At 42.7% G+C, this 23,506-nt stretch overlaps 1 protein-coding gene across 1 annotated transcript in view; it reads right to left on the bottom strand.

The window, feature by feature from the left end:
* Positions 1 to 23,506, bottom strand: part of EBF2 (EBF transcription factor 2) — a 310,602-nt gene that overhangs the window by 6,751 nt on the left and 280,345 nt on the right. The window contains exons 11-15 of the mRNA XM_029604092.1: positions 17,921 to 18,009; positions 14,320 to 14,385; positions 11,871 to 12,048; positions 10,254 to 10,439; positions 9,057 to 9,224 (exon numbers count right to left, since the gene is read on the bottom strand). Coding sequence (XP_029459952.1) covers positions 9,057 to 9,224; positions 10,254 to 10,439; positions 11,871 to 12,048; positions 14,320 to 14,385; positions 17,921 to 18,009 — 687 coding nt within the window. The remainder of the gene's footprint in view (positions 1 to 9,056; positions 9,225 to 10,253; positions 10,440 to 11,870; positions 12,049 to 14,319; positions 14,386 to 17,920; positions 18,010 to 23,506) is intronic.

The following is a 23,506-nucleotide window of genomic DNA, read 5'->3' as shown; positions in this document are numbered from 1 at the left end:
GCCTTGGAGGGAACAGGGAAAGCCTTGGAGGGCCTTGGAGGGAACATTTTTTCCGGCCCCCCTCCACCTTCCCCTCCCTTCCCCTAGCTAACCTACCCCCCAGCCCTACCTAAATTCCCCCCCTTACTCACTTTATGTTTTACGCCTGCCTCTGGCAGGCATATCTTGCGCGCACTAGCTGGCTGCCGGCGCGCAAACCTTCAGCATGGCCGGAATGGAGGAGGGCTCGGGACACGCCCCCGGACCGCCGTCACGCCCCGGACCCACCCCCGGACCGCCCCCTGACCCCAGACACGCCCCCGGACATGCCCCCAGATCGCCATCACGCCCTCTTCCCGCCCCTTTTTCGAAGCCCCAGGACATACACGCGTCCCGGGGCTTGCGCGTGCCACTGAGCAAAATAGGCTCGGCGCACGCAGCGGCAGATTTTCTCGGGTTAAGGGCGTATGTTATGCACGTAGCCTTTGAAAATCTGCCCAATAGGGCTGGATTTTCAAAAGGTTACGCGTGTAAATCCTATGGATTTACACGCGTGTAAATCCTATGGATTTACACGCGCCAGGCCTATTTTCAAAAGGCCCGGTGACGCACGTAAAGCCACGGGACGCGTGTAAGTCCTGGGGTTTTACTAAAGCTGCAGTCCAGGGGCGGGGTAGGGGCGGGGCCAGTGGCCTCCGACACAGCGGCCATTACTGCTATGTCGGAGGATCGCGTGCCGGCAGGCTGCTGACGTGCGCAACTTCTCCTGCCCAGAGGCAGGCGCAAAAGGTAAGATAAAAGTCAGGGGGGGTTAGAGTAGGGCTGGGGGGAAGGTTAGAGGAAGGTCAGGCTACGGGGAAGGGAATGGGGGAAGGCAGCGCGGCTCGGCACACGCAAGGTGCACATGTTATAAAATTGCGTGTCCATATGCGCGCGCCGGGTAGCACAGGCACATGAACGCGCGCGCGCATGCTTAAAATCTACCCCTTCAAGTGTACTTACACCCATAAAACCCAGTTTTAAGCACGTAAATCCTTTAGAAAATTATCTCCATGGGTGTTACGTGGATCAGTATGATGCCAGTGGAACTCCATAGGTTCACAGTGGTGGAAAGGGTGAAGTAAGATGGACTTTCTAGAACCTTATAACATGGAAATAGTAAACCCTACAAGTATGTGGCTCTAGCATGCTCAAATAATTAATCTCATTCCAGCTGGACTGAATTTCTTTGAATCTGATTCTAGATTTACTTGAATTGGTTTCAGATTTGAATGAATTTTCACAGATTTGCATTGCTCATAGTATTCAAAGATATATACGTTCAAAGTGTTCAAGGATTTAACCTTCTTAACTTTGAACACCCCTCAGTTGAGCTGGGTCAAAAATATCAAAACTAGAGTAGACACAGGGAGACCAGTCAAGCCATAAATGTCACCTCTTATCCAGACACCCCTCTCCCCCTGCTGCCCTGGTTCGGCTGGGACACAAGTTTAATATGAACTGGTTCTTTCACCATTACTAGATAGTTCCCCCAGGAATGAAGGCAGATGGGAAATTTTAATGATTTTAGTTTTACTGCTAACCATATTATAAAATTCATTATTTTGGTTAGTAGTGGTGTTTTAAAAATAACATAGACAATACAATAAAAATATGTAAGTAGTGAACCATTATTTGCTTCTCTGCTTTACATGTCTGAGTGTGTGAGCCTGTGTGTGAAAAAGAGAGAAAGATGGAGCATCAATCGGCAGTGATAAAGTGTGTTGTATGTGCAACCCGGATTTCCCCTTCAGCCAAGCAGAACTCATCAGGATACTTTCTGGCTCTTGTAGTGAGTGCCCTTCTATCAGCTATCTGGCACTGGCAGTAGCCACTGCCCCTACTGAAGATAAACCAAGTGCCCCTCGGAAGCAAAATCCAGTGGCTTAGCTCTTTGAGTGCAGGTAAGGTCAAGACTCAGCCTCACAGAGACTCTGAGGCAGAGCATCACTGTAAGGGGAGTCTGAACTCAATCAACTCTGTCTGTACCAATAGTATTCAGGTTAGAAGTGGATGGCAAGGAACCTACATCCTGAGGGACAGATGGTGAGTGTGAAACGGACTTGCCAAAAATGTAAAAGAACAGAGATGCTTACAATAAATAATGTGCGGTTTCAACTTGGTTCACTCTTAAACAAGGCATTGCTCTAAGCTGTTTAGTGCAAAAATCTTGATACAAAATGTCAACAGAGGGACAAAGTGGAGGATGAGGAAGACAGTTATAAGTTTTTGGCTTTTCAGAAGATGCATCCACATATCATTTATTCAAGTTCTTAAAAAAAAAAAGTAAGCCTTCCACCCCTACAATCCTCCTTTGTCCCACATTTGATCTCCCTTGCTGTGAATTCCCCAAGAACACATTCTATTTAACTCCCATCTTTTCTCTTTCAATAAACCAGATTTACTTGTTAAAGGAAAGGTCTCAGGAAAAAAGTTTCCAGTTAAAGATCTCTTTTCTGAAAAATTCCTAAGCCATAGCCACAGATATAGCTAAATATCACGGCGAGTTCTACTGGCAACAAAATAGAAAATAATTCTCACTGAACATAATGATATCCAAAAGTCGGCACAGCCACATAAATATGGATCTGAAGCAGCCACATGTAATATTCACATACCGCAGGAAAAATGCATAATCGTAGGTCCAGAAAAAAAACACCCTAAAAATGCATTTAATGTCTCACAGTACCCTTAAATACAAATTCGGAAATACCCAAAACTCAGCTCTCAAATGGATGCACTTTCATGGCTGTTTCAAGGGCAGCCATCTCATGCACTTATCTATATTCAATTTTCTCCACCTACTGTGGACCCCACTTCCAGGGCTGGCTGGGGCTCCAGTGCTACAAGGTGCCCTCTTGATGAAGCTCAGTGATGTTACTGAGGCAGAGCTTCAATGCACCTGGTAAGAACATAAGAACATAAGAAATTGCCATGCTGGGTCAGACCAAGGGTCCATCCATCAAGCCCAGCATCCTGTTTCCAACAGTGGCCAATCCAGGCCACAAGAACCTGGCAATTACCCAAACACTAAGAAGATCCCATGCTACTGATGCAATTAATAGCAGTGGCTATTCCCTAAGTATAATTGATTAATAGCCATTAATGGACTTCTCCTCCAAGAACTTATCCAAACCTTTTTTGAACCCAGCTACACTAACTGCACTAACCACATCCTCTGGCAACAAATTCCAGAGCTTTATTGTGCATTGAGTGAAAAAGAATTTTCTCCGATTAGTCTTAAATGTGCTACTCGCTAACTTCATGGAGTGCCCCCTAATCCTTCTATTATTCGAAAGTGTAAATAACCAATTCACATCTCGTTCAAGACCTCTCATGATCTTAAAGACCTCTATCATATCCCCCCTCAGCCATCTCTTCTCCAAGCTGAAAAGTCCTAACCTCTTTAGTCTTTCCTCATAGGGGAGCCGTTCTCTGTACCTTCTCCATCACAGCTATATCTTTTTTGAGATGTGGCTGGGCCTATTTCTGTCTAACGCTATTTCTGCCCACTGGACCTGTGCTCTCAGCCACTCTTACTTTAGGGCCATATTGCTTTACTGCTGTATTACTTTATGGCCATAAAACAATATGGTGCTGGCTGACCCTGAGGCCAACACCATTTTTAAAAGAGAGCCAATAGGGCAGAAGTGACTGGGGATCACCCCTGACCCTTTTATCTTCCAATGACTCCATGGAAGGTGCCAGAAGAAGCCAGCTAGGCCATGGCTCTGGCTTATTTATGGGAGGGTGGGTGGAAACAGAGAGGCCCAGCTATTCCCCAGATTATTTGCAGGGGAGGGACCTGGGACAGGTTGAGCTAAGGGGGTGTGGGGGGAGGGGTGCATGGAAAGGGTCCTTTTCATTTTCTTTTCTTTTTTTTTTTTTTACTTCTTTGATACAAACCAAAAATATCTGACAATGTTCAGATATTTTGGGGGGAACCTATTTTCAGTTTGTTCCATTTGGAATGAACCAAAAATGGACATTTTTCATAACAAAAACTATATTTGTTTAAGACGAATGCACATCTCTAGGGCAGTGTACAACAATGCTGGAAACACAGTTGTCATCAGTGAATCTTTGGTTTGAAAATACATTTTCTTGATATTGGTGATAATATACTCATGGTGTTTTTCTGAGGCTGCTAAAGGGATGCACAGGACTGGCTGATGGAAGCACCCAGCTCTGTCTTGAGGAGACATGAAAGTGTCGCCATGGAGATGGCGGGAAGTTTCTGGCCCTAGGGGGAAGATGGAGAAATACGAGCGGTTGTGTGTGGTGGGCAGAGGAGCTTTTGGGTGAGGGTGTGATATCAGGGAGAGAGCAGATGTGATGAAGGGTCGGGAGTATGGTTTTAATGGGGATGTAATTTTGGGTCTGGGAGGAAGCCGAAGGGGGTTTTGGGTGGGAGATACTATATTAAGGAGAAGCAAGGTTTCTTTTAGTGGAGGTGCATTGTTGGGTGGGAGCATTGTCCAGACATCTCTATAAAATAATGAGCAGTATGGAACGTGTAAACGAGATCAGTTGTTTACTCCAAAAGTACAAAGACTAGGGGACACACAATGAAGTTGTTAAGACAAATACGAGAAAATCTTTTTTACTCAACCATAATTAAGCTCTGGAATTTGTTGCCAGAGGATGTGGTGAAAGCTATTAGCGTAGCTACATTTAAAAAAAGGTTTGGACATGTTCCTGGAGAAAAGGTCCATAAACCAGTATTAAGGCAGAGTTGCAAAAATCCAGTGCTTATTTTTGGGATAAGCAGCATGGAATCTAGGATCCTGCTAGGTACTTGTGACCTAGATTAGCTACTGTTGGAAACAGGATACTGGGCTTGATGGAACTTTGGTCTGACCCAGTATGGCAAGACTTATGAGGGATATGTTGTCATTTTAAAACAACATGAAAACATCAATGACTGCAGTATATGTTAGAACTTTTTGTGTCATTTCAAATCAGAAATACCACAAAAACTAATGAAATATTGTTATGATATTTATATCATTTTAGCACATACTATTTACAAAATTTTGTAAATAGGGAATAGAGCAGCCAAAAGTATGCACAGTATAATAATATAGCACGCACTAAAATTAAAAAAACTATACACTGGAAATCAAAATGAAAAAAGTTGCATAAATCTGAAATGAAATAGCTTAACATCACAAAACACTCTTTTTTCCTATGCACTCCCCTTAAATTACAGTTTTGTATGATTTTTGCGCAGCTATGAACTTTATGGAAAGGCGGTTCTGGACAGTCATTGGCAAGGAGTAGAGGGCCTTTGGCTAACACTTGTGGTTTTAAAGAGGAACTGCTCGCATGTGCTCCGTGGACTGCGAAAGATGGAGGTCATTAGTCAGAGCAGAGTTACAGAGTTAGGAAGACGCATCTGCAGAGCATGTGGCTTTCACAAAGTTGATCCTCAAGGCCCTCAACCATCTCTGGTTTGCTGGGTAACCAAAATATGGAACTTAGAAAAAAAATTAGATATAGACTATGAATATTCATTAGGGGTAGTCAGAAAAGCAGAATCGCTTAAGAGACCTGTTTCAGACTCCTCTCTTGAAAGAACATTTTCTTATGCTGTGGAGGTTCACCTAAAAATAGGAATTCATAGCAAAGTGTACCAAACTGTAGACGTTGGTAACATAAAAGCACTACCAGTCATGGAAACACCCAAAGCACCAAAGCATTTTAATTGGTCCATTTTTAATACTTTGTATGCCCCGGCACTGTCTGAGGTTTTTTTTTGTGTATTTCAGTATAATGTTTTACTTGCTTTTCCCCCGAGCTGGATGTAAACAGACAGTCATCATCTGCTGATGTCGGCGCTGGGTGCACTACATCCTAAGCTTCAAACTGTGGCTCAATTGTGCAGGAGCCAGAAAGCAAAGGAAAAAAAGTGACTTGGCCAGTAAACTGAGCAGACAGTATCCAAAAGACTTAGACCGACAACAGATGGGTCTCCTTTTTTACATAGTGACATATCAGACACCAGCAAGGTTGATACAAGCCTTTATTCAAAGGATTTGTCCAGGTAACCTTTGGAGTTATCTGGACAAAAACCAGGATCTGAACTTTTCCCTCAGCTGCACAAAATTCTGCTGGAGAAAAAGAGTTGATGAAGAAGGCGTTCCGGAGGTGTGGTTACATTTTATCCAGTGACCACTGGAGTTCAGCACTAACTGGCTACTAGTACAGTTACACGGAGAAGGCTGCTGAGAAAAATATCTTTTTTGAAGTTACCCAGATAACTTTATGCTCATCCAGATATGTGCTGCTGAATATCTGGGTAGTTACCCGTTCACTGGCCCACTGAATATCTGTTCATTTCCTGATTGTAAGGAAAAGATTTTGCTGTAAATTGTAGTTTGCTAAGATTAAAGTTTTCTGCAACTAAATCTAGTGCATGGCTCTAGTAGCTGTCATGGATTCTAGCAGCTATATTGGATTCTTTTGTAGATGATGGGGAGAACTTTAATTGGACCAACATAAAAATAATCGAAAGCTGTTATTTTAAATGGATTTTCAAGACCACTGCAACATCTTTTTGATTATTCTTATCTTGGTGCAAGGAGAATATATCAATGACTATTGCATTTATCTAAAACAAAATATTTTTAGTGCTCTCTGCCTACTGATTCATGCAAAAGACCCCATCATAGCACAAATAATATATGCAAAACTATATATATATGAAACAATACTATGCTAAAATTATAAGAATGTTGAAAACCATGCATTACATTTCATATAATCCAGGCAGCAAGAATGTGCTGTGTACTTCTAGGGCATTATACTGTACGCTGGGATTTGATGTGGATGAGAGGAACTCTGTAAATCCATATTATCATCAGTATTGTGAATGATAATTTTAATTCCTTCTTTCATGTACTCTGAACAAAAAATACTCATAATATTTGATGTGCTACTCTTTCAGGCAATGATAAATGACAAAATTTATATTCATCTATATACACTGATGTAAAAGAAAAAAATGCAGTTTTTCTCCCATTCACTTTTTGTTTTATACTAATGCGGTCCCAGCTATAGTCAGAGAATGAGAAGAGGAAGCGAACTTGCCAGTCCCCTTTTTAATGTTGCCTTCCTTCCTTGCACACCACTTTTCATCCCCTAATTAAGACGCTTTTGTACCCATCATGTCATGCAGCTCCCTGTCACATCATGTTACACGGCGCCACACAAGAGCCGGCGTGATGGGACACATGACAAATGCAACGGATTGTAACTGTGTTTCAGATTAAACACCTGCTCTCGCTTTTGTGGAGGACATGATCCACTGTGTGGAATGATAACTTTAGGAGTCTATTTGTTGCCATTTTAAATAACATGACATCCCTAGAGGGCCCTCCCTTTATTTTTGACTATACAGTGCTTTGGACAGCCCCTTGGGGGTAGGGAAGACCTTTAAGAAATCTTCTTAAATAAGCAAAATTCATAAGGATTGACCATTAGATGAGAGTTTTAAATCAACAAATCACTAGTAAGGGAAGGGGCTTACATAAATAACTCACAAGCTGTAGAAATGTTGCCCCTCACTTTTTTAAAATTTTTATTATATTCTGCCTTTCATGTCTGCTGAGCTAGTTCAAGGTGGATTACATTTTCCCTGTCTCCAGAGGGTTTACAATCTAAGGGGGGCATTCACTAAGCCAAGTTAGGCCTTATATTGGGCAATAAACACTATTTTTCACATGATAAATGGCCTAACATGGGGCTAATGTGAGATATTACAAATACCTCACATTAATCTAGCCCTATACTGTGAATATTTAAATTAGCTGATTAGCATTCAGATAGATTGTAATCTGCTCAAAAATACCCTAAACGCAAATCAAATAATACGGCTTACCAAAAAAATCGCAAGCCACATTATTTGAAGTTAGTTACAATGCAAGAGTTGTAGCTAACTTCCCCCTGGAGCATCGGGACATTAATGTACATCCTGATGCTCCCAAGGTCCTGTCTTAAAGGATCCATCAGTACCTAGGAAGCCCCCTCAAAAAAACCCCAAGATTTTCCATTAACTCCCTGTCCCTTCCCTCCGCTGCCCCAAGAGGTGACCCATTTTCAAAATATTTAAAAAAATAAATTTTATAAATCAGTGCCAGGCCCCACCTCCCAATCCTATACTTCGCCACTTCAATCAAAATATCTGGGCCTTGGATCTCTGGGATCCCCCTCCTAGCCCACCCCCTCTTCCCGGATCTCCTCTTACAAAATTAGCCTTGGTAATTCAGTGGGAGGTTGGAGTGCAGCTTAGGCTCCAGGCCTAATGGCCACCATTTTTCAAAATAGCACCATCCAACTTTTGCCTGATAGGAAAAATAAAACGGGAATCACAACACGGCAGGGCCAATAACCTCAGCTTTGTGATTCCCACAGTATTTGTTCCTCAAGGAAAAATACCGTGGCTTAGTGAATGAGCCCTAAGGGGGTTATTTAATTAAAGGTTTTCTCCCATTTTGTGTCTATGGGAAAATTTCTTAATAAATAAGACCCAAAGTTTGTACCTAAGGCAATGGAGAGTGAAGTAACTTGTCCAAAGTCAAAAGAAGTGAAACAGCAGGACATGAACCCTGGTTTCCCGCTTTCTCAGCCTGCTTCTCTAACTACAAGGCTACTCCTCCTCTCATGAACAGTCAGGCTAAAACCTTTATCAAATGGCAACCATTAGGTACCCCTAGAAAATATTTTATAACAGCCTTCTACTGTTAAACTTCCCCATGTAAAAGCCGTTTTTAAAGGGCTAGTGCAGCTTTTCTCCCCAGGTATGGCAGCCATCATTTTTTAAAAATCACGTTCACCCAACCTTATCAACAACATACATACCATCTATGACAAATAATTTCTAATATGTGATAATATACTGAATAGTACTGTGTAAATCTGTGATGTTACATACTGACAAAATGAGACAGTAAGTAAAATTAAAGTTTGCATCATTTTTTGATTACTCCTACATTTCCAAGGGCCATATATATATATATATATATATATTCTCTCACCTCGGAATCCATTACCATTGCCACTCGAGCAGGCAGGGGAGGGAGAGCCTTGGGGTCTGATGACAGGAGCGAAGGCACTCTTCTGTTTCACTGAAGGGAAGACGGAGGAGGAGAATGGGAGGATAGATGATGAGCCAGAAGACCCAACTGTTGGGCTTGAAGGCATTACTGAAAGAAGAAAGCAAGAGTATCTTTGGAATGAGAAGGATCACGTACTCTGAGACTAGTGTTAAAGGTGGATTATCAACTAGCTTCCAAATAGTGAGGAAAATAAAAATTCATTTTTAATATTGATTAGGGGTAATGCTAAAGAGTAACAAGTCGAAACAACTTTACTCCTCCTTAAAATAGCTTCAAAAGTGTTTAATATTTCTTTGAGTGACAATGGGGTTTAATTCAATAAACAGATATAAACTAATGCTGATTGTATAAACCAATGCTTCCCAACCTTTTCCTGGAGGCACATGTTTGTAGTCAGGTTTTAAGGATTGCCACAAATGAATATGCTCTAGATAGATTTGCATGCAATGGAGATCTCATTTCTATGCAATCTCTCTCATGCATATTCATTATGAATATCCTGAAAACCTAACTGCTTAGGTGTGCCTCCAAGAGATGGTTGGGAAACATTGGTGTAAACATTGGATATCCACTGAAAACCTTTAGGAATCTTATGAATCAATGTTCTTGCATCTTCTTTAGTAAAATCTGTTTTCCAGGCTTGTTGGACTCTCAAGTGAAACACTGCAGCCATCTGAAAAAACTTGATAAGATCTTGGCAAGGTAGCCTGAAGATACTTATACCATTCCAGTGACATCTGAAGTGACACAATCTTACACAAATATGCAAATAGCATGTGATCACACACTGATGCCAATTTGTGTTCAGGGTGGAAACTAAAATTTAATGCATAGGTCGTTAAGTATCATTTTAGCGCATATGCTAAATTTTTAGTTTATAGACAAAGATTTTTTAGCACAATTTTTAGTGTATAGGCTCCTATGTATCCTTTAAAAGATAACTCATAGTCGTGTCTCAGTTTTGAGAATAAGGACATTCATGGCTTTTTTTCCCATCTTGAGTAACACATAGCAGTAGCCTAGTGGATACTGCACAGTACTACATGTATCATTTGACTTTGCCTACAATCCAATTTCCCAACCTTGACTATATGCACTAGAGAAATCCCTACTTACTTCCATAGGGGGAGCTTGTTGGAGAGCCATTGATGAATCCTGGTGACCCAGGGACCCCCAGATTGGACATGGGGACATTGCTGTAGCCATTCATGCTGTTGCTCGGTGTGCTGTAGTTGGACTGTTGAGGTGTTGAGCTGGAAGAATATCCACGAGGAGAGATGCTGCTGGTATTCCGAATGAATCCTGATCAAAATAAAGCAAAGTTTAATCATTGCACTATATAGCTGCACATACACGAGGTGTAATTCTCAGTTAACTTTCATAGTCAAAGAATTTGGAGATGCTGGTTTCAAGTTGGTTTTAAACTGTACAGTAAATGTATTCATCCATCATGAAATGTGCTACAACTAGTTGGAGATCAACTTCCAGTGCAGCACAAGAGATTTAAATACACACTACACTGTATGGTGATGCCACGTTTTCTAGTTATCTGGTATACACAATGGCTACATGATAACTAATATTTTAACAACCTATGGGCCTGATTTACTAAGGCTTTTCTACCATTCTGTATCTATGGGAAAAATGCTTAGTAAATGAGGTCCTATGTATAGTTGCCCAGTTCAAATGGATATCTTTTGGCAATAAAATGATTTTCACATCATTCTTCCCCTACTAGCAAGTTGAAAATCATTGTAGATAGACCTCATCACACTAAGGTAAATTTTAAGAGCTGCGCGTGGGTGTACATGTGCACCTGTTTGCCAGCGCGCACCAATGGATGTGGCCATTTTGTAACATACGCACATATATGCGCACATATTATAAAATAGCCTGGACACACATACATATGCACCCCAGTTTATATGAACAGGCGCATGTGCACGTAAATATTACCTGGACCACGTAAGAGGGGGGGAGGGGGGATTTCAGTAGATAGTCACGCTGGCACTATCCCAGTTTGATCCCAGTTCACCCAGTTAACCAGACTTCCTAACCCCCCCTGTTAGTTTGCCTAACTTTGACCCTGTTAGCCAAGACCCCCTAAACCTCGCTAACTAGCCTCTATTTTTTTATTTTATTACTTACACACCATCCATAAAGTATGCAGTAGAGGACCCTGACGCGGGCTTGCACATGTAAATACTTCTGCACTGGATTCATGCTACAGACCCAGTCTGCCCATGTTCCATCCATGCCCTGTCCAGACCATGCCCACACCCCGCCCATTTTTGGCAAAAATATTTTGTACTTGTAATAGGAGATACATGCCTTGCTGCAGCCTTTTAAAATCTGTGCGGTGCGCGTGGGTCTGAGACTCGCACGGCACTCACGAGTCGGAGACAGGCACGCATCTCCCGGTCTTGGCATGCACAAGGCTTTTAAAATCTACCAGTATCTGTCTGACTTCATTCTTTCTGGAAATGTATTTTATCTAAGAGCTGAGGGTTGAAGATCATATGCAAGGTGCATTTATCTACTGGAATGGATTAGCTCATGGTGTGCAATGCATGCTGGTAATAAATAATCGTATCAAGTTAATATTTTGCAAAAATGCATCTCTTCTGCTTGTATTCCATATGATAAATACATTATAAACTTCAGCCAAGAAAAGGCACTCTCTTGGCTCATATAATTCTTTCCTTTTTCACTGGGTTTTGGGTGAATATTTACCTTGGTTGTTCCCTTGTGCAGTCTCCGAGATGCTGACTCCTAGTTGGCTGCCATACGAATTGATTCCCATCATTGTGCTGTGAGCCGGGGAGCTTGACAGTGCTGGGATCTGGCCAGGGTTCCTTGGAACACTGTACAGGGCTTCTGCGATATCTGCTGCTCGCTTCAGAATAATATCCTGCCATAACAGAGACAGGAACTTAGAATTTCATCTCCACCATGCCACACACACACCATCTAGAAGAAAAGAACCTACACAGGACCAAGCAGTGCAATCCCATTTCTTTACTCTCTGGTTTTTTTTTTTTGTAGGCTACACAATAAGGGGCAGATTTTAAAACCTGCGCGCGGCACAGATTTGTTCGCGCAACCCGCGTGAACAAATCTACGCCCGATTTTATAACATGCTCGTGCAGCCGCATGCATGTTATAAAATCCAGGGTCGGCGCGCGCAAGGGGGTGCACAATTGTGCAACTTGCGCGCGCCGAGCCGCGCAGCCTGCCTCCGTTCCCTCCGAGCCCGCTCCGAAATCGAAGCGGCCTGGGAGGGAACTTTCCTTCTGCCCCCCCCGCACCTTCCCCTCCCTTCCCCTAGCTAACCCGCCCCCCAGCCCTACCTAGAACCCCCCCCTTACCTTTGTTGAAGAAGTTACGCCTGCCTCCTGGCAGGTGTAACTTATGCGCGCTGGCCAATGGCCAATGGCCAGCGCGCAATCCCTGGCACAGCGGCAAATGGCCGCTGTGCCTGGAGGGTCAGGCCATGCCTAGCTCCGCCCCCACCCCGCCCCGGACCACCCACACCCCGCCCCTTTTTGCAAGCCCCGGGACATACGCGTGTCCCGGGGCTTGCGCGCGCCGCCAAGCCTAGGCAAGATAGGCTCGGCGTGCGCAGGGGCAGCTTTTCGGAGGGTTATGCGCATATCTTACGCGCATGACCCTTTGAAAATCTGCCCCTATCTGTTTCCCTGGCAGGCAGAGTGTTAGGTGTTGCTATTCTCATTCTGAAACAACTAGGAATTCAAATGCATTGGGCCTTCATAATTTGTATTGTAGATTTAATTAGTCACCTTTCCAAACCCCAGCTCAAGGTGAATTATATTCAGGCACAGTAGGTATTTCCTTGCCCTAGTGGGCTTACAATAAGGGACAGTAACTTTCAAACAGGTGCACATGTAAGTGTGTGCATCAGCGCAATTTTATAATACGTGTACACATATGAGTGCATGCTATAAAATAGCCTGGGCACCTATATGTGTTCACCCAATTTTGCACATGGGTGTGCACAGCCATGTAAAGTCAGGTATGAGCCATGCAAGTGGGGGAATTTTATAACAGGCTTGCACCCACACCATGAGCAGTTTCACCAATTCACCCACCAGTTCTCCCAACCTAGTGCTAGATCCTCCAACCCCCCCCCCCCCTGTTACCCCAGACCCCATAAACCCCTCAGGGTACCTGGTTGTTTTTTTATTACGTTACCCACCTCAATAGCAGAAGTAAAGTGACGTGGCACTGGGCCTGGGCACACACTCAGGTGTGTGAGTACTTGTGCCTACTTTTCTTGGCTCCGCCCTGGCATGCCCATGTCCTGCCCACACCACATCCCTCAACTTTATAAAATCGGGTGAACATACACATGTCCGATATGTGCGCACATTAGAGATGTGAATCGGAACCGGAATCCGTGGGTTTTTTTTCGTCCGGCCCGATCGCGGTTTTGTTATCCAGTGCTCCTACCATGTGACAGGGGCCAGCCAATGGCACGGATACCCTGTCACATGGTAAGGGCAAAGGGCCATCGGCGCCATTTTGATTAGTGGCAGCCGACGGCCCGGGAGCGGGAGATCGCTCTCGGGACCCCCACTGGACCACCAGGTACCTGTAAAATGTTTTTTTTGGGGGGGGGGGAAGCTAAGGGTTTAGTTTTAAAGGGTCAGGGTGGGTTTAGGGGTTATTTTTGTGTGCCGTTTTTCCCGCCCTCCCCCAAAATGATAAGAGAACCCCCATGAACAATATCGTGGGGTTTTCCTATCGTTTCGGGGGAGCCCCCGATTTCTGACGATTTTGAAAATATCGACGATATTTTCAATCGTCCGAAGCCCGATTCACATCCCTAGCGCACATCTCCTGATTTTGGTGCATACCGGCTTTTAAAATTCACCTCTAAATTCATACCTGAGGCAAATGGGGGGAGTGAGGAGGAGTGAAGTGAATTGCCCAACCACAAGGAGCATCAGTGGGTAAAGCAAGATTTGAACGCTGGTTTTGCTGGCTCTAATAGCTTGCGGCTTTAACTCCTAGGCTACGCTTCCATTTTTCTAACCAGACCTCAGACCTCAGACCTCAGACCTCAGACACTGCAGAAGCCCTATTTTACTACCTTGACCCACTCTTCCTAAACCTTGCTCTCTTCTCATTCCACCTCACTCCTCACTCGTTTGATATTCACCTGATTGTTATGTGGTGTTCCATAAAGTGCTTCAACAAGATCAGCAGCTCTTTTCAATAACATTTCCTATTTTAAAAAACATAAAGTATTCAATTTAAAACCACCTGATGGGTCACTGTTAATTTTCACTTGAGGATGAAAGAAAATAAGAACAATAGATGCAAGTGGTAGGAGACACTAAGAACAGAGCTTGGGTAGGGTCTGCGGTGAGACACTAGGCAGGAACAAAAATGAATGGGAAACAGAGGAGGGACAAGTAGTTCTTATCTGTGGACTGTTACTATGTTGGACTAATTGTTAACAACACAGGGAACCCAAGTTTCAAACGTATCCATGGTATAGCATTTGTGTGCGTAAGTGGATGCACCGAGATTAATGCTAGAATTTTATAAACAGTGTTTCGAAAGTACATGCGACTGTTTCAGTTCATGTGAATATTTCCAATGCAAGAAAACACATACTTTTTCTACACCATTTTATAACATATGTGCATATATTTGATATGTGAAATAATTGTGACACTTCATGAATAAACACTCAGAATTAAAAGCAGAAGCAGATATTTTATAAAGTTTGCATATATACCATTTTGAAAGTATTTCCGCACATGCTTGGAATCGCTAGTTGATGGAAACCTCCACCATCTCACTCATTCCAGTTCACCTAGACCCTCTAGCACTTCACCCTGAATCTCCACCAGTACACCCAGACCTCTCACCCAAAAACTGCAGACAACAAACAAGTCCAATTCCACTTGTGTACGTCTCTTATAAAAGAGCAACTAACACACATAATTCTGATCCCCACCCTGGAACGCCCCTAGTCCTCCCCTTTTATTTCCCAATAAAAAAATAAGCCCAAAGCCAAACATATGCACGTACTCTTGACATTTATAAAATAGCATATACACACGTGCATGCTACCTGCCTGCCTATATGCTATTTTTATGTGCAAAGCCCCTTTGAAAATTCACTTCTTAATCATGCTGTTTAGGAGCTATCCATAGTCCTGAAACCATCTGACTTTATACAGGAAATGATGAGCCATTAAATAGGGAGAGTGATTTTATCATAGACTGCATAGTGGTGAAATCTGCATGTACACTGCATATGCAGACATTACAGATAATTTTCAAATTGAACTTACATGTTTACGTTGCTTTGAAAATCCTCAGGAAATTGGCTGAATACGTGCAAAGATTAGAATGCACAACATTACACTTGCTCCAAGCAGGGCATTGTGTGGGGTAACATGCACACAGAGGATACATTTCAAACAAATGTATGCGGTGGAATATACATGTGTATATGGCCATGCATAATTTTACAACAGGATATATGCACGTTTTATAAAATACACATATCTTTACCCTTCAACATACACACATATGTAGACTTGCATGGGAATACATGCACTGCATTGAATGTGAGTATTTCAATGCATTGAACACATGTTCGCTGCCTGACGTGTATGAGTAATTTTACTAGAGAAAAGAAGTGAATTTTGGCCTTGTATGACATTAAAGGATTTGCGGGCATAAGTCAGCCAATTTTAAAACACGCACGTGTCCAGAAAATTACCAGTTTGACTAATGCTAGCTATACCTCGGTATAAAAAAAAACGTTTAAATAAATAAAATAAATAAATTAGTCCACCAGTTCACCCAGTCCTTTTCCAGGTCATCGAGACCCTCTTGTTCTTTAGCTTAAAGCCCTCTCCCCTCCAAGTTTATCCAGACCTCTCACCTGGCCAGCAGCACACAAAAAACACGTTTAATATCACTTATGTCAGATAATTAGCACCAGTAAAAACACATGAGTAAACTGGCCAATGTGCGTGTTTTTTACAATAAGCATCTTACGCACGCGAGTGTTGGCCTCACTCCAGAATGTCTCCAGATTGTCCCTTTTTTTGAGCACCTATATGTGGCGCAAAAGTGAAAATACATTTTATAAAATAAGGACTACATGAGCAGAAGCTACTTATGTGTATACATATGGTCATTTTAATGCGCATACATTTTTGAAAATCCCCCTAGTAATTTTTGAAATCAAAAAGTATTGTGTGTATGCCCCAACTCTGTCCCAACTCCAACCCCTTCTCAAATTCCTCTCCTCAGATATGTGAGTATTTTCACATGCACTAAGCCAGGGTCAGTTTCAGAAAAACCATTCCCATGCACAAAACCAGGTAAATGGCTTTAAAATGACCCCCTAAATGCTCACTCTTCCAGGTGAGACTCTGAAAAACCTCATCATGTTGATAGGATTTTTCAGTCTCTGTCATCACAATCAGCTCTGTATTTTCTGCCTTTTGTATTCTTGCCTTTTGTATCCAGCAATTTGCATCCACAGAAATAATGGGCCTAATCATTTTTCTCCAAATAGCAATGAGAGAAATACATTTGTTATGTACTGGTAATTCAAGCTGTACATTGTCTTACACAGCAGAAGGCACGTGAAACCTTAAAGTTTGACCTTTCTTTTTTTTTCCAATTAAAATATTTGTTATTGATCTGTAGCTGATACAGTTTAGCAAACAATTTTCAAAAGGATCTAAGTGGGATAACTAGATCCCCCCCCCCCCCCCCCCGGAGTAAAAATTGCTTCTCTCAACGTGGATAGATCTTAACCACCTCAATTGGGGATAGATTCTATAAATATAGGCAGATTTCATTTTCAAAGCTACCCAAATATTTTCCAGCCTGCAGCTGGTGCACAGAAAGAGGAGCGCAACTACCTGGGTAATTTCTTATTGAAAATGAGCTGCAAGATTCAGAGACAAAAGAACTGGCAGACTTTTAAGCACGAGGCGCTACAGCATTATAGTTTAGCAATGAACAACACAGTTTAACTGTAACAAAGCATGCCCAAAACTGATCCGGGGAATATGGAATCACTCACTGACTGGTAAAGGCCGTGTCTGAGTTTGTTACTTAATTGACTCCCCCAACTCAAGAAAGGGCTTAAAATCTGTTGCTTGAGTAATAGATATCGCAGGGTTTACGGCAATAAAGCAATAGTGCCTAGCAAGAATTTGCAACAAATTAGATTGGAAAAAATACAACTATCGGGGCTGATAATTTTCTTTTTTGCACACATTGCCCATTAAGAGAAACTCTTTGAAGGCAATTCATTTTGATCAAAAGAGCTTGCGTGAGCCTTATAGTACAGTATAGTCCTTGGTCCATTTGCTTCCCCAATCAGTTTAGAAACTGAATTCAGCTTGGTTTAAATTGGACAATATTCTGTCTTCAGCCATTGAAAAAAAAAAATCAATTTTCAACTGGTTTGCAGCCAGTTTAAAGGTGGATTGCTACAGTGGTTTGTGAGGACTGTTGAAGATGAATTATGCCATGGTGGATATGCTCTGTTACTGATGCATTGCATGCATCGGCATGTTTATAGAGACAGACAAGCTGTTTCATCACTCAGCTGTCTACCTTTACGTATTTTTCATATTCAGATGTGATAGACAATGGTTTAAGGTCATGCCCATTACAGAAGCAAGAAGTAATACACAAAGTATTTTTTTTAAAACCTTCAGAACTGCTAAAAGCACAACTGAAATTATATTTGTTGCTATAGCAAGGTGTAGGTACCTTGGCTAATCTTTCTGGATCACCTGGATGTCTGGGGATGACTTTCTGAAGCCTTTGAAATCCATAGTCTATGGTGGGCTCATTCAAAGCTGAAAAACAAAATCCTTGGGTGTTAACCTAGAATCATTCACGTTAGAGGAGAAGAGCTTTAAACAGTTGTAGAAAGGGAAAGCAGAAGGCATTTTGTAGGACAGAGAACATATGAGCACACCTTTGAAAACTTCCTGCCCGCTGTGCGTGTAAATGTAGAGGGTAATTTGGGGGCAATTTGGGGGGCGAGGGGGGAAATGTTAAGACTGTGTGGAGAGAAGGGTAAAGTCTGTGGCACTTTTTACCCGCAGACTTTACGTCAATTTCCATAGAGAAAAAAAACTCCCTTTGAAAACTGAATCGGAAAAAGTCCCCATCCAGACTTGCAGTTGCTGTTTGGCCATGTACCTTTTCCAGAGGAATTTATGCACATTCAGGTGAATTTTCAAAGGAATTACGCAGGTAAATGTAACATACTGTCGTAGCAATTTTCAAAAGCCATTTACCCACGCAAGTGCACCTAACACGGGTAAATCCTAGGGACAATTCAACGGCAGGTACTGTAGCAATTTTCTAAAGCCCATTTACATGCGTAAAGAGCATTTACATGTGTAAACCCCAGTTTTAAGTGTGTAAATGCTTTTGAAAATGAGGCCTGTAGTCTTGGGAAGTACAAATCCCAACCCTGTCCTGATTCCTCCCTGGAAAGCCTCTTCCGCTGTGTGTGTGTTTCTTAACATAATCCAGCTATGTGCGTACATTTACATATTTACCTGACATAAAATTGTCAAAGGGGCCATTTATGTGGGCAGTGCTTTACCCATATTAATGATTTGAAAGTTGCCCTCTTACAGACTAAAATGAGGTGCAGATTCACTCAAAGGAACCAGAACCGGCATAATAGGTAAGAGGGAGCGAGAACCCCTATATAGGGCATATGCTTAAGGGTGCCTTTATTTCAGAGGTAATGATGTACGGTATATGAAATGATATTGTCCGGGACTTGCTGTTGTGTTCAGAAAAGATAGATGATAGTCTCCATTCCCCTCCACTGAAAACATATCTTTTTTTCACCCTGCTGTTTCGGGCTTCCAGCACAATTGGAATCAGTCACTGTTGAGCTACAGCACCTTGAGCCTTCATTGGGTCCTACCTGGGGTATTTTACCCCTATTTTAATATCTCAACCTCTTAACGCAACCCAGCTATTCCAGAGACAGCCCTTGGCTGGGGGGTCAGAAACTGAAGCTCCTTTTGGAACTTGGCTAACATGGACCACAAGCCTGGCCTGGCTTCCAGGTAGCGACCAAGGAGTAGAAGATCGGTAAAACACCAGGGCTTCTTTATTATCACAAATCTTTACAAGCTGCCCGACTCAGGCCGAGTTTCGCTCATGCATGAGCTGCTTCAGGGGCTATTAAAAATATAAACAGATAAAAGTAACAAAAACATTTAAAATGTACTGACATCAATAAATAGAAATTAAATAACAAAAAATATATAATAAATAATATATACAAATATATTCGTATATACTTTTTATTATTTAATTTCTATTTATTGATGTCAGTACATTTTAAATGTTTTTATTTGTTACTTTTATCTGTTTATATTTTTAATAGCCTGGTGTTTTTACCGATCTTCTACTCCTTGGTCGCTACTTGCAATATTGGATCGGTTTCCGGTTTGTTTCTCTGGCTTCCAGGTGCCACCTCTGAGTGATGGTTGAGACTCTCACCCCACTCCCGCCTGGAGCTGTGACCACCATCATGTCCACAGGACCCCCAGCCCCAACTGGCCTGGGAGAGTCGTGCCCAGGATCTGAACCCAGGTCTTCCCCATGGAAGAACTTGCCACCAGGCCAGCAGTAACTGAAAAACTCTCGTCACCTTAGCATTCCCATCACCAGCTGTCTCACCTTGCGTAGGCGCCCCCAGCACTACTTCACTCAGCCGTAAGGCGCCATACAATTAGCATACAAGTGCTCTTATGAAGCAATCTTCTCAACAGATACAGATCATTTTTCTTAAACACCGCTCAGTACACAGGTACTTTTACCTGCAGGCTTTGCACAAGATCTCAAAGGGAAAATGCAAGCATATTTTCCCTCTGATAATAGCCCAGGGAAAAAGCACCCACAGAGGTTTGAAACAGCTTTTTCTGCAGGTAATTTTTATCCATGGACAACAACATGCATGGGAGGTCATTTTCCAAGGAGTTGCATGAGTAAATGTAACATGCTATCACAGCAATTCTGCTCGCATGTGACCAGGTATGCAGCAACTTTATATCCCGCACACATGCACGCGCACATGTTATAAAATAGCCCTGGCACGCGTACGTCTGCTCCTAATTTTACAAGTGTGCGTGCACAGCCCATGTCATGTCAGCGCTGAGCCACGCAAGTGAGAGAATCTTATAATAGGTGCACCTTCCCCAGTTTTCCCAGACCACAGCTAGGTCTCCAAAACCCCAGGTTCTTCAACCTGCACTCCCCCTAAGTTATCCCAGACCCCTCAAACACCTCAGAGATGCCTAGAAATAGTTTCATTGAGACTTACACCTCTTTCATAGCAGAAGTAACTTTACATTCAAATATCCCCAGGCGTGCTCCCAGGCGCGTAGGTACCTGCCTGCACATCTCTGCCCTGGAACACCCACCCCCCATTTTCCCCTGATGCGAGATATTCAGAACCTGTGCGCATGTGTGGGCAACTTATAAAATCAGGCGGACATGTTCATGTGCTACACGCGTGCCCCTCTCCCAATTTTGGCATGCATCAGGCTTTTAAAACTCATCTTTCCCAGTGCACTTACACACATATGACCGATTGATAATTCAAGGGCATATTTTGTAGCAATTTTCCAAAGCCCATTTAGGTGCAGGGATGATAACTTCCAAAGGGATACATGGACTCAGTTATCCCAGACCCTTTAAATCGTTCAGAAATGGCTATTGGTTGTTTTTTTTTAAGTTACGCCTCCTCCATAGCAGAAGTAAAGTTACACAGCCCTGGATCTGGACGTGTGCCCCGGGCGTGTAACTATTTGTGTGCATATCTCCTGCCCCTGCCCTGGAACGCCCAGGCCATGCCCCATTTTTGAACCGTACTGAGATATTTGCATATTAGGAGGTGAGTGCACATGTAGGTGGCTTTTAAAATCCAGCTCACGTGCGCATGTTCTAGATGTGTGTGCAACTCCTGATTTTGGGGTGCACCCAGCTTTTGAGATTTACCTCTTAAAGTGCATTTACACATGTAACACCCAATTTCAAAAGGGTAATTTCAAAAGGAGTTACGTGCAACTGAGTTTTACACTGTAAAAGTCCACTTTACATGCTACGACAGTATGTTACATTTATGCATGCAACTCCTTTGAAAATTACCTCAATGCATGTAAATCTTTTTAAAATTGAACCCCAAAGTTTGGAATATGCAATGCTGCCTCCCCCAATCTAAACCCACCTCCAAGCCCACCTAATTTTCACTGTGTAAGGCATTGCTGGTCCCCGAATCTACTTTTATGCAAGAAAAGAGTGGGACATTTTCAGACAGGCTTTTGAAAATTGCTCTGGCCATGTCTCTATTAGGCAAGTTTGGTTATCAGCACCTAAATGTTCTCAAAACTAAGAAAACAAACAGACTTGTATATTCCCTGAGCAGGACTTTAATGTGATTTACAGCTACAATGCTGATATTAACCAACTACAACTTGGTTACCTGAAGTGCATGGAGGATATTTACCCTCTCAGGGTCTGGTTCTACGTAAACTGGCACAGCAGGCATCCTGAAATTCTTCAATGCCAGAGTCGACCTTGGTCCCACCTAGCAGGTCAAAGCCCCTCCTTCCCCATTATTCTTAAACTAGGAAAGGCTCACTGAGACTCAGGACAATCACAGTCCCAGGGATAGTGTTACAATTCAATTTTCACCTGTTTCTTTTTGTCGGCATAACTGAGAGCGGTTGTCACTGACAAAAACATAGACTGAAGCAGAATTGTGACATTTTATCTTTGTCTTCCTTCAGCAAAATAGAATGAATGTAAGAGGTCACATCCCCCGCCAAAATGCATTTTTCTGTTTACATTTTTATTAAATAATTACAGCCTGGCATGAAGCTATTACAGGAGCTAGCCACAGGGGAATTCAGCAGAGAAGGACCAGATCTGAGAATTTAGTCTTAGCTCTACTTAGAAGGGATTAGCGCCCCACCGGGAACCAGTCCTGGCTTTACTGAAGGAGTTCAGCAATACGCGCGACACAGAATCTTAAATCCCATTCGGATCCATCTCGGGGGAAAAAAAAAAAAAAGTTCTACCTGCATCATGAGAATTTCTGCCAATCCTCCTGAGGTCTTTCTCCGCTATGTGTCAGATTACTCTGAGACTGTGATTCTATTGCGTGCTTTCTTCCCAGCAAATGGGTGTAAAATATGGGGGTTTCTTTAAAAAATCTGTTTAACTAAGAATTCTAATGGGAACAACCAGACGTGTCACTTATCAGAAAATTGCCGGTGGTCAAGATACTCCATTATTATTTTTGTGTTTCCTTTTAGGGCCTGAGGAAATTTGATATTGTCGAGTTGATAACTTAAAGTTTAATATACAGGTAGTGCGAGATTCCTCCAATCTTCAAATATAGCTTATAATTTTTCTCTCTAATGCACATTCTGGGATTATACGGCAGTGATTGTAAGGTGGCAATGCAAGAATCGTTTGCAAGAATGAAAAGACTATCTGCCATGTTGTTCTACTGGAAACACGTGCTAGAGGACTGTGACTGTTATTGGAAATAGGTAAAGCTGTCCATCCACCTAAATAATTATTAGCAAGGACACAGGCGCTGGGGCAGGCCCAGTGGCTCAGTGGCACTGCAGCAACGTGGGAGATCCCCCGTTCCGCTCCCAAGCTCAGCTTCTGCTCTTTGAGCTTGCCGGGGTTGGGGATGCTGCAGAAGGCCATGTTCTCAGCCCCCTTCCCTGCTCTCCAGGGGACGGGTGGGGTGGGGGGAGTCTCAGCTATCACTTAGGGCAGCAATTATTGGTCAGATTTAGTGGTGTACACATTGGTGACCTCTGACTGAGGACTGTCAGAGCAATGGCTGGGCTAGACGGCAGGAGCGGTGGGAAGAGGAAGACAACCTCTAGTATTTGCCAATTAAGCCCCATGGTGCCATAGATCCAGTACGAGCCAATTCTGATAAAGCTGGAAGCCCCAAATAGCGGGAGACAAAAAGAAAAGTACAGATGCGCTATCAAATTCAAAGGGGTTTTTTTTTGCCAGGCATTGTGTATTATTGCTCTTTCAGTCCAGGGCATTTCTAGCAATTACCAGGTGTAGACAACACATTCTCTTTCCCGTGTGCACGTTACGGCACAATTATCAAATAGTCTCTTTCTTCTCAGTAGAACCCATAAAGACATAACGCATACAAATCAGCAATACAGTAACGCCTCCCAGAGCTTGCATCTACTTTGTACCCCCCAGGACTACAAGTTTGTTTCCCTCGCAGAGTTTTCCTCTGAAAATGTGGCCAGCGCGCACAAAGTGGGACCT

The sequence above is a fragment of the Rhinatrema bivittatum genome, chromosome 5, assembly GCF_901001135.1.
Source record: "Rhinatrema bivittatum chromosome 5, aRhiBiv1.1, whole genome shotgun sequence".
NCBI lineage: Eukaryota > Metazoa > Chordata > Amphibia > Gymnophiona > Rhinatrematidae > Rhinatrema > Rhinatrema bivittatum.
The sequence above is the reverse complement of the archived record's forward strand: the minus strand, read 5'-3'. Positions and strand labels throughout refer to the sequence as shown.